This window comes from Pteropus vampyrus, unplaced genomic scaffold (genome assembly GCF_000151845.1).
Source record: "Pteropus vampyrus isolate Shadow unplaced genomic scaffold, Pvam_2.0 Scaffold139, whole genome shotgun sequence".
Taxonomy (NCBI): domain Eukaryota; kingdom Metazoa; phylum Chordata; class Mammalia; order Chiroptera; family Pteropodidae; genus Pteropus; species Pteropus vampyrus.
In genome coordinates, this window is record NW_011888920.1 from 213,750 (window position 1) to 226,399 (window position 12,650).

The window sequence follows — 12,650 nt, forward strand, 5'->3', positions numbered from 1 at the left end:
AGGGACTCTAAAAGGACTTGGGGTGGCAGAAAGACCATGTGTTGGCAAAGTGGGAGAAAGAGAAGGGCACCTTCATTCCAGAAAGCTCCATTTCATCTCAAACTTCTCAAACTGATACAAGCCAGACAGAAGAGTTGTCCATCTTCCTTCCTCTCCCCTTCTGTGACCAGAAAAAGGCTAAACCCTTCCCCACCAACAGGTTATTTCTACTAACATGAGGGTAGATAAAAACTGCATCCATAGGAGTGGGAGCAAAGACGGAGGGGTAGAATCACTAGAGTTTCTTTGGACTTCATAAGCAAATGTATGTTAATATCAACTACCAGTCCTAAATGTACTAAAATCTACCAGTAGCCTTATTTTATGCTTTCCTAGCAATAGAAAAAAATATAGTAGATAGTAAACTTGCCACTTGAGAAACAAGTCAATCATTTATTAGGATTACATATAGGTACGTTTGGCCATTTACTACTCTCCACAATCTAGAAGCAAGCCTGCCCCCTAGTGCTAAAACTGTCTAACTGAATCAGAATAGCAATTGCCGACGACCAGAGAAAAGACCTAGCACCTCAGATATATTCTTAAAATGTACAACTGTTATCTCAAAACAAAATGGCATTCCCCTTTTAAATTTGCCATATGCTTATATTATCAATCTTGCTTTTTAAATCAATCAGAACTTCCATAACATTATAGAAAATAATTTTTGTGCGTAGTAGAAAATGTTAACATAGCATTTTACTTGAAAAATCAAGTCAGTCCTAAATTTCACTAACCAAATGTCTTCAATTCAGTTCAGGGCTATACACTGCTGACGTGCGTGTGTGTATGTACACACACACACACACACATATATATACACATACACATATACATATTCCCAGACTCAGATATCCAACTGCCTACTCTATATTTCCCTTAGGACTTCTAACAGGCCTGTTTACCATAAGGCTAAAAACTGAGCTCTTGATCTTACCCTCTCAAGCCTGCTCTTCTGAGTCTTCCTCATCTTAGTAAATGGTCACTTCATTCTTGGAATTCTTCAAACCAAAAATCTCGTAACCTTTCTCGATTCTTCTCATACCCCACATCTAACCCATCCAGATATAATATTGGCTCTAAACAAAATATATTCCGAATCTAACCACTTATTTCCATTGCCCTCAGTCTCAAATACCATTTCTCTGTATTACTCTCTACCCACTTCTATCCTTGCTTTGATCAGAACCCTAATTGCTTCCCACCTCACTCAATGAAGTCTGTCTTTAGAAAGGCCTACATTGTCCTACATGATTACCTATAACCAGGCATGACCATTAATCCCAATCGCCCTAACCTACTTCCTAATCTCGCTTAATATTCTGTTTGCTCACTATGGTCACAATGATCTCTTTGCTGTTTCTTGCAAACACAAAGCATCCACCAACTCAAGGCCTTAGTATATAACAGTTCTTCTGCGTGATATGCATACTCTCCTCCCAGATATGCATATGGCTCGATTGTTCACTTTTTCAGATTTCTGCTCAATGTCACTTTATCAGTGTATACTCTATGTAAAATAGCAAAACCATACTCGTACACTCTCCAAACCCCTTCTTCGACATATTTTCCCTTAATAACCTTGTTACCATATGATAAACTACATCTTATCAATTAAAATGAAAATCCTGAAAGGGTCAAAAATAATTGTTTATTCTGTGCCCTGCTATATATGGAGGCCTAGAACACTTCCTGGCACATAATAGATGCTTGAGATTTATTGAAATATCTAGTCCAAGAGGAATATGAATGTCTGATTATAAAAATAAATGGTAGAATAAAACCGGAAATCTAAGATATTTGTTTACGCAAGATGGTAATTTGTTGAAAAAAAAAAGAGAACTATTTTAACTAATTTTTTATTCAAATATCCAGGTGTATTTATTTAACATTTACTAAGTGCTGGGGATACAGCCCTGTTGGAACTTCATAACAATACTAGTAGGTATTAATACCACTATTTTACAGAGATGAAAGTGAAGATGACAAAGGTCAAGTGACATAACAAGGATGTTGCAAAGAAGAAACCAACTCAGGTTTCTGATATTACGTCTATAAACTCTCAATATTCAAAGCAGTTTCAAGGAATGATATAAATCCAAAATAGGTAAGGTTTTCACATTTGTAGAGAAAAATAACTGTGTATGGATTTGCTATAAGCCATCTCATTTGCATGACAGGATAATACAGGAAAAGTACTTGAGGCAAACTTCACTTAATATTCACAAAAATTAATTTTGCTAAGCTTAAAGAGATATTAAGTCTCAAATAATAAAGTGTTCAAGTATTAGTCTTTCATCTTTCATGGTTCAAATGCAATTGATACCAATCACATAATAGCAAATTTTCTTCGCACCTTCCAAATATGTGAAGGGCTTGTATCCACAATCTATTTTTCACGTGGAAAAATAAGCTATGGGTAATATTCAGCAATACTCAATTTACACACACACACACACACACACACACACACACACACACACATGTCTGGGGTAAATCTGGCTTTATACATATCCATTTGGTTTATTTTTGTTAGCTTTTAAAAATAATTGTAAGTATGGTTATTTGACTATTTCATATCCACAATTTTATCTTAATATTTAAAAACCCATGAAATACGTAAAACAATTTTCATTAATAAAGCTGAGAAAGCCAAAATGCAGAATGATAAAACTTCTTTAAAATGATACAATTTGGGGGAACACTAAGACATTTTTAATAAAACTGTTTTACTATAACTTGTCCGTTTATGAACCTTAGACCCATAAAATAAATACAACCAAGCTCCAATAATATTGTCATTGTATGACAAGATTCCATACTCATATCAAAGCCTAACCTTATTACTGGATATATTTTAAAGAACATTTAACACACGATAAACCAGAACCCATGAAAAATGAGCCATATTCTAGAAGGTTCGGATAAATTATAGGCAAAGCAAACGAAACTTAAAAAAAAAATGGTTAAACTGGTAACAACTGGTCTAAGAAAGGAGCAAAGGAAGCACTAGCTGTATATGATAGAAAAGATTACAAGGTGGACATAGCAAATTTCTGATCTTTTATTAAGATTGGTGATTGGGAAAAAGTAAATAAATTGTGCTTTAAAGATTCGCTCCAGTGAAGTAAAATTTCACTAGAACAATCTCACAATTAAGGAGTGAACTAGTGATAATTCACATAAGGCTTGGGGCAGAAATTCATCTTTCCACAATCTATAATCTATATAAATTTACCATAAAAGTTATACTGCTTTTTTGGCTTTCACAGTACTACTCATAAGTAACTAGGTCTTGTTAACAAAAAAGACCAAGTCTTAAGCAATCTTTTTTGTCTGGTTGTTACCAAATAGTTATAGAAGTAATAAAACTACATTCATTTAAAAAATTATATGACCCAGAATATTTAATAATTTAGACTAGGCTTTCCTATTGAGGAATCAATGAGATTTTGCTGTTCTTTCCTTCTCTCCTGAAGAGAAAATGAATACTTTTTGAAAATGTTTCCTTGTAATGATTTCCAGTATCACTCGAGAAGTAATACTTCCTCAAGAAGGGAAAATTCCTCTTTAAGAATAAAGATTCTTCTTTAGGAATAAGATTAAAATACAACTTTGCCTTTTCTCTTAATCTAACAAACAAATGCATTTATGTATTAAAATGTCCCCAATTTACATGATGCTTTAAACATCTGGTAAGCACATAAGAGTTGTGCTAAAAAAACTTTAGCCTAGATGAGCCTTATAAGCCCAAATAAAATTTTATCACATCGAATTATCAGAAGTTTTAAGTACACTGTTCCAAGAGAACAGTAAAACAAATTTAAGTCAATATTTTTACTATTTGCTTCTCGAGCTGAGCACACAATATATTTCGATAAGTCCTTTCATAATTTCACATTAACAGTTAGGCAGAAAAAACAAGTTCTGTTGAAGAAACGCTTAGTTCAGATTTAACTAAGTATTCTGAATCCAAGCTATGTTACATAACTTGTATGCCTTAAGAATGCTATAGTTATTTTAAAATTCTACTGTTCTCCCTTCCTGCAAAAAGTTATGACAAATATTTTTAAAGATAAATTTTTGGTTCACTAGATGAAAAGGCATTTGTATTTAAGAGAAATACTCCTCTAAGTCAATTTAACATCCCCATAGAAAGTCCTCAAATTCCAGTTTAAGAAACACTAATCCAGAGTTCTTCAAACAGAGTAAAACCCGAGGCAACAAAACCTATACATTATACATAAAAACACTATTACTGTCAAAATTGTTTTATGTCAAGAATTTTACCAGCAGCATTTAAAAAGCAAGAGATCATTAAACAACAAAAGACAAAGACTGTAATGCACAGACAGATCAGCACAAAAAAGAATTACTGGCTCCGAGGGGTGGGGGGACAAACTCTCCATCCTCTCACAGTTGAGAATCAACCCCCTGGCTCTAATTTCTTCCAGTAGTATTACATTTGTATACTATTCTATAAGAAGTAAGTCATTTCTGATTATAAAGCACCATGGAGTATTTCATTCCATACAAAGGAAATAATTCTCAAAATTTTACAACAGGATTCCTGGGAAGGCACTTAAAGCTAACCAGTTAAAAGAAGAGCCACAACAGTTAGGAGACTTCTTTTTTATACTGCAGACTCCTTAATATTGTCCTCTTTGCTTATACTATTTATAACCACTTGATCAAGTTTCTCAATAAATTAAATGCCGTTTAAATATAAAATAAGAAAGGGAAGACAAGGAGGGACAAGCCTACATCCTAACTGATAAATGAGGCAGAGTAAATTTGCCTACAGTGTAAGTGAATATTATGACTCTAAGGAGGTGAGAGAACTAGGAGCAAGAGAGTAAAGCAAGCATGGCCTCGGTAGGATCAGGCTCTTGGCTTAAGGGAAAAAAGTAAGTTTCATTTTAGTTTTCAGATTCAAAAAGTCTTAAAGGTATTTTCGGATCAGTAAGCAAAGTAAATAGTTTCATATATTTTATTTTTTTAAAGATCACCTATAAATTTTGAGTGTTCCTTATTTTACTCAAATAGTGAAGATGACAAAAACATCACCATTAGTTCAGGCTATAAAATGACAACTTGTAAGATTTCACTTAAATTACACGTTTTGAAATTAAGCAAAAATGGGCAATATTCTTCAAGTTCAGAAGTTGTATCTTAGAAGAGTCAAGTTATAAAGATCCAAATGTCTAAAAATCTAAATGCTTTACTTATAATAAACTTGATATTAAAATATCATTTATGATGCTAAATCATAACACTGTTGGTATGCTCAGTTCTAGCAATTCAGTGATTCTAAAACTTAAAAAATTGTTTTCCACTATTATATGTTTTACAAAGTTCTACAAAGTAATTTCATTAAGAAGGCAAGTAAAACAGCAATCATCTTCTTCCAGCTTATTAACCAAAAGGCAAACCATAAAAATCTTTAAAATGTTATTCTCCCTTTCAATATTGAAAATCACTCATTAAATAAACTCACCAACAAAAATAAACCTTTATCTTAAATCCCAATAGAAATATCCTTATTACGAAAAAATATTCCATTTACTTCTCTCCACTAACAATGAAACTAGGAATGTTATTGAGGCTGTGACTAGACTTTGAATGTGAACAAAATTTTTATATCACTGGGATATTGGATGGTTTGAAACAGAATGTACAATAAGCCCTGCTGCTAGGCTAAAAAACGCCTTTTATGTAACTAGAAAAGGCTGTCCTTTCTTCAAGATACTTTATTGCCAATAGTAATTAGCAATACTGTGATTGTACTATTGTAAATGGCACCCATGAGTTGTGCGCAGTTATGCCAAGAGTTCTCTCATGATTCCTTATTGTCTTTTCTTTTCATATATATATCTTAACTAAATCCACAACAACAGACCTAAGGTTAAGACAAAAAAAAAAAAAGAGGGACTCAACTCCCTAAATCACAAAATAACAGTTAAAGGGATTATACATATACCACTAATAACAACAAAAATGATGATGATACATCTTCAATACTGGTCTTAATTCTCATAAGGCTGTTTGATTTGTCTGATTCTGATACTGTTAATATATGAACCTTGCTCTTTCAAATATAGATGGAACTTTTTAATTGACAGAATACAGGAAACTTAAAATTCACATCAAGAATATACATGCAATGCTGATTTATGCTTATTAACAATATTAGTTAACGGTTAAAAAACAAAATAACTGGACATCATCTTTCCAATCCTAAACTTTTCAGATAAAATATGTGCATAAGATCTTGACAACTTTCACAGAAAACCAGAGCTGAAAGTTGGAGCACTTCCAATATCCAAAAATGTATGTTGCATCAGAATATCATTATCCCAGAAGCCAATAAATATTCTTCCTAACTGTGCAAAGATGAATACAATAAACCATACGATCAGCAGACGACACTGCCAAATATTAAGATTGTTTAAAATCTTTAAAATTTCACATATTCATGGTGAATAGAACCTCTAAAATTCAAGAATTAAAATTTACAAAAATAAATACCACTCTGACACTCAAGGGACATCTTCACTTTAAGGCCTTTGTCACAAATCTGAATCTTTATTGTTCTGAAATAAATGTTATAAACATAAAACAAAAACTTTAATATTCAGTCTCAGAAGAGGTGTGGCTCAAGGCCCATCACATGTAACAAGAAAACTTCCTTTAAAAAAAAAGGAAAAAAAAGTACTATGAGAAGTCTTTCATATGAAAAAAAATGCACCCTTTGGATTGTTTTCCCCCTCATCTCATTAGCTTGTACACATGTAGGAATCAAAAGGTTTGCATTTTCTTCACAATAGTTCTTGCTATGATGTTTGACGGACCTTTTGCCACTCAACAAATTCATCAAGGAGAACAGGCCCTAGAAATAAAGAAACAATTTTTGTTAGAATTCAATGAACTAAATCTCTTCAACTATAAAACAAACTCCCCACAAGCTCTGTGATGATGATAGGGGACTGACCCTTCCCTTTCTAAGGTGTTTTGCTTCCAGCCTCCCTCATCTACTGAATGGTGCTTCCATAGCCTTTTCTTTTTTGCAGAATGGGTATTTGTAGCAACTTCCTTCTCAAGGTTTAAGTGTTTTATAATCTCTCCAATAACTAAATATTATCTTCTTCCTTTTGCTAACTGCCCACAGCATTTGCCATTTAATTATTAAACATTCTGAAAAGTGTTAAACTTAGTATTTCTGTGTTACCTCACCAAGAAGTATGTAAGCTTGTTGAAGGGGCAGCCAGTATTAGAGACTTATACTGTTCCAGTAACAGGACCTAGTATAAATGTGAACACAAAGCAAATGCCTAATAAATACCTGACCAAAGAACTATTCTAAAAGGATATTTTTATCATGGAGGGGTTCCAAACTCATTTACCTACAAAAGCCATGTAGGCAATTTAAATGAGCTCAGTTTACTTTTTCTAAATGCAGAAAAATTCATTGCTACAAAGAAATATGCTTGCCCTCTTTTTCTTAAAATGCACAATCCTGTGATAGTCTCTATTTTTCTCTTGCTTTTGATAAACTACAAGAAAAACTGTAAACGAGCACTAGAATAAATGGCAACTGAAAAGCAACCTCGTTGTTGGCATGTTATGGACCAGCAAACTAGAAAGCAAGTCCAACATAATCCACTACTTGGCTCCAGCCACCAATTCCTATGAAAGAATACAGGTACACTTTTGTCAGAAATTAGAAAAGCTTTCAAATTAAATCATAAGCTTTTTCTATCGCAGCTTATATTTTGCTTCCTATTTTTTAAAATCACGACTACACTTTTCTTCCAGAGGAAAATGCCAGGAAAGGCAGAAATAAAGCAGAATTTTAGCATTTAAGTACAGAAATAATAATTCAAATTAAGTTTTATAATGCTCTATTACTGAGAAATTTAAAACATTTCATTCACCAACAAAGATTTCATAATATTGCTCAATTTAAGCTTTTTGTCTACCTTTTACATCTGCCTTCTCCACACTTCCCACATGATTAAATAATAAAAGTTACTGTTAGGAAATTTAAATCCTTTATGGTGATGCTACACAAATGCATATTCTCATTTAATAGTTTAAAATTTTTTATTTTCACAGGAAAACATTTTATTATACTTACAAGCACCATCTTCATCATAGTTACTAAGATCGGCATGGACGGTTCTGCTGAATTCCAGTACATTGTACCACTGATCTTTGTTCATAACACGATACTTTGATTGCTATAGAAAATGATATAAGTATTTGTCTTACAGAGCAAACATTATTTATTAGGGCTCGACTTCGATAAATATAGTTACAACATATTTTGTAATATGGTCTTTCCCAAAACATTTATTCCTCTTTTAATTAAATTATTTGTGTTTCTAAAGGAATCCTCAGGGGCATTTACACATTAACATCACCAATTTATTTTTTCCTTTATTTTTACTTCAGTTATGAAGAACAACAAGAGCATCAAGGGTACTAAGGGTAAACTCAATGAATTTTTACCTATGTATATTTGTTTAACCATCAATGAGATCAAGATATACAACATTTCCTACACACAGAAGGTTCCCTTGTGCTGCTTCCCAGTAATTCATTTCTTTGCATGAGATTTACTATTTAGCCACATTTTGAAGTTGGCGTCTTTGAAGACAGTGGAAGAACATAGGCATAGGTTCAAATTCCATTTCTGCTACTTAATTGCGTGACCTTAGAAAAGTTACTTATTTTCTCATTTCTCATTTGCTAATGGGGATAAAATAATTCAAAATGATGGTATAAAGATTTAAAAAGATAGTTTTTGTCAAATACCCTCCAAATAACAAGTATCTGAAAATATTTAATTCTCTCAGTTCCCTTTAAAGGTAAATATTGTTACATTTTTCAGTTATATTTATTTTTGCCAAAACTACTAATAGGAGGAAGATTGATAACATCCACCAAAAACATCTACTTTATCAGGCTTAAAGATTAAAGTGTGCACAAAACCCATTCGCATAAGACCTTTTCATACCATTGTCTCTTATCACAAGCTTTAAACAAAACTACTCTGGGGAACTTGCTATGATAAACAATCAGGTTTATGAGACAGTATTTTCAAAGAAGAAGCACTGTAATTCAAAAAATGGTGAGAACTATGCTGAAAATACTAAAAATTCAAAAGGCACAAAATTAGACAGAAAACCAAACAATGGAAAAAAAGAAAAGTATCTTCTTAAAACTACTGCCTACAATAGATGCAACGATAAACCTAAAAGAATGCTTTCTTCATAAGTTCAGCATATAATTTTAGAAATCAGTACACTTAAGTACACCATGATAGCCACTCTTGTATTTGTAGACACAAAATATTAAAGTTTTATTCAAATTCTTTAGATTGAACCTAAGCGAAAAGTTTTATTATTACAATTGGTTCCTATGTGGATTTCAGCCTAAGACCCTGTGTAATCAGGAAAAAACTGATTTAGAAGCTTGGGATTTGTGCACTATCATCAATTTTCTCCTGCCGAAAGTCCAAGAAACTTATTTCATATGAAGACTCTGTACTAAAATATATTTCTTGGAGGTTTCTTTTTTAATAGGTGGGATGCAAGGGATGGAATTAAAATGGTTTATGTACAGAATATATTAACAAACATGAACTTGTGTCTAAAAATGACAGCAGATATGTACATAGTTTAACAGAAATTTTCTACTCAAGCAGATATTTTTTAAAATGCAGTACTAAAAGTCTATGTTTTTCCTCAATTAAAGGTATGTTTTCACTCAGATTAAGTTTTAAAATAGTATTTTCAAAATTAAAAAAAAACAAAACAAAACATACATACCTCTAGGTACTGGTAAAATACTGAAAACAGTGGCCATGTCCTCCCAAGCAGAAGAGCTAACATAGATTTAGCAGTATCAATATCGAGACTTCTCTGATCTTTATCCTAAAATATAAGTAAAAAAAATTTTCTAAGTATGGCCTCAAGATTTTAAAAAATATTAAAATTAAAAACACGGAAATTCTACCTACCCTTGCAAAATCAAAGGCATATCTGTAGATATTCTTAAACGAAGAAATATCGTTCAACTGTGAGCGCAAAAAGTCAAATTTGTTCTGTAACTTTTCTGTGCAGTCACACCTTAAATTTAAAAAATCAAGCATTATATAATCAAGAAAATTAAAATATTTGGGGGTTAGGAGGAATGCATTAAGAAAAAAAGTGAGGGCATTTATGAGTTTATTTAGGTTTAAAATTCTCTGATTCAAAATTCAGTATAACAAGCAAACTTGTTGCCTTGTATCTACTAATGCAATAAAAAAAAAAGGAAAAAGAAAACCTAAAAATCAATGAATGTTCACTCCAATGACTTTAAAAAAACTCAATAAAAAAGCTCTAATAAAACCACAATGTCTCTTTTTAAAAAGAGATATAATAAAATATGCTTTTACCCACATATAAAGTTAAAAAATGATAGAACAAATGAAATTAATCAGGCTTCTGTCACATATTTCATTGGAAAGTTCTTAGGCACTGGCTTAGTGAGAGATTATCCATGAGTGGTTTTAAAAGTTTAAGATATAACACTGAGGAAATTAATACATTAGTGTTTCAGTCATAAATTCAGCATCCTACATTTTCAGTGAACAAAAAATCAAGATAAATCAGTGGTTAACACCTGACTTTGAATAAGGTACATATACAAAAGAATGCAAACAAGTTATACATGTTATTTCCAAAGACAAGACACTAAGCATAAAAAACTAAACAGAATAAAAGTTAAAAATCTTTACTGACTTTTACTCTCACTGGGTTGATATATTTTACTATTTAGCCAGAAACAAGGCAGACGAAGCCTTTCACAATTGGCACCAATTTCCAGTTACATCTCCTGCTAAGTCCCAATATCTTTACAGTGCTCTACTTATACTTCACTTACCATTCCCAAATGCTTTAGTACATACATATTATTTTCCTCTACTTGAAATGCTGTTCTAACATTTTCACTAATTACTCGTCAAAACCTCACTCACACTTTGCCATCTCTGAGAGACCCTTTATAATCAAATTAGTTGTGCCAACCACTTTGACTCAGTTATTTCATTCAAAACTGAATTTTAGTACTCATCATGTAGTAGACACACAGCATTCTTAGTTTTAACTGAAACTTTCACTATTCTAAATCAACGACATGATGTATATTTACAATTTAATTAAGAGGTACATATTTTGAATCAATTTCTAGTGTTGCTTAAATCTTGCCTTCCTAGACTACGCCAAATTTGGTCCTGTTACCTGTTCAGACAGACATTGCTAGATTTTTTTTACTATGCTCCCAAATGAGAATGGCTCATAAATTTCATTCTTTCACATTCTCCTTGCTAGTTTTGATCACAAGCTTATTAACACAAGCCTCAGAAAAGTAAAATGAATATTATTACCCTTTTTTCCATTTTCTGAAAAAGTTTACTAAACATTGGAAATAGCTTTTACCCAAACTTAGCTGAAAAACCACCAGGGCCTTTTCATTGAGAAAAGAAAAGACTTTTAATTATTAGATCAGCATTTTTAATGGTTATAGGGCCATTAAGATTTTCCATTTCTTTTTTAATCAGTTTTGGTCATTTATATACTTTTATGATAACTTGTTTCCTGCACAAATTTTATCTAAATATGTTGATTAAAATTATTTATAACATTTTCTAATATGCATTATAATATATTTTTGCCCTTTTGATTTTTTTGACCATCTTGCGAGAATTTATTAATTCTCTCAATTTTAGCTTTGCTTTGTATTTTACTAATGTCTGGATATCTTTTTATCTTATGTCTTCTTTATTTGGGTTGATCCTTTTTCTAACTTCTTAAATTAGATAGTTCATTTGGTTTCAGGTTTTTTTCTCTTTTAAAGCTATCAGTTTCCCCTCTGTGTATAAATTTAGCTTTAGCCGTAGTTTTGATAAGTATTATTTACCTGTAAATGATGCCTTGACTAGTGATTTCAGAGGAGTGGTAGAGATAAAAAGCCTTACTAGAATAGGTTCGAGAAAGAATGAGAAGAGAGGAACTGGAGAAAATAAGTATAGACAAATGCTTTCAAAGAGTTTGGTTCTTAAAGGGGGCAGAGAAAAGAACTAACTCGAGTGCAATGAGGGAGGCAGGAGGTTTGCTTTTTTTAAATAGATAAAAGAAATAATACTTTTCATTATCTCTCTTGCTAATTCAACCAAAAGTCCTAAACATTATACATTTAAAAAGCATAAGAAGACTCTGAGGAACAATACACTAGTGAGTTCCCTGGGTTTTCTTTCTGCCTCATCTATCCCAGACTTGGAGCTAAAGGAGTCAGCAAACTGGGGGCAGACAAAACAAACAAACAAACAAACAAACAAACAATAAAAGCCTGCTTCACCTCTAGCCAAAAGCAAGCAGGCTAGCAAAATGAAAAACTTTTAGGGAAAAAAAACCTCTTCTTTAGTCTAACACCACAGAAAAACTGTGGCTCAAGCCTCACCAGTGCTAGCAAAGGCTGAATGGGGCCCTGAATGGTCCACCCTCATCGGTATACAAGGAAGTCTCTTTCTCAACTCCTGCAGTGTCAGTGAAAACCACATGGGG

General features: G+C 32.4%; 1 protein-coding gene across 2 annotated transcripts in view; it reads right to left on the bottom strand.

The window, feature by feature from the left end:
• Positions 1 to 6,137: 6,137 nt before the first annotated feature.
• The window catches only part of DCUN1D5 (defective in cullin neddylation 1 domain containing 5), a 31,231-nt gene continuing 24,718 nt past the window's right edge, over positions 6,138 to 12,650 (bottom strand). The window contains exons 5-9 of one of the 2 annotated variants that reach the window (XM_023535376.1): positions 10,064 to 10,172; positions 9,873 to 9,977; positions 8,177 to 8,279; positions 7,273 to 7,340; positions 6,790 to 6,928 (exon numbers count right to left, since the gene is read on the bottom strand). In XM_023535376.1, coding sequence (XP_023391144.1) covers positions 7,318 to 7,340; positions 8,177 to 8,279; positions 9,873 to 9,977; positions 10,064 to 10,172 — 340 coding nt within the window. In that variant the 3' untranslated portion in view covers positions 6,790 to 6,928; positions 7,273 to 7,317. Of the gene's footprint in view, positions 6,929 to 7,272; positions 7,341 to 8,176; positions 8,280 to 9,872; positions 9,978 to 10,063; positions 10,173 to 12,650 lie in introns of both variants that reach the window. The other variant, XM_011368109.2, reaches the window with a different exon arrangement.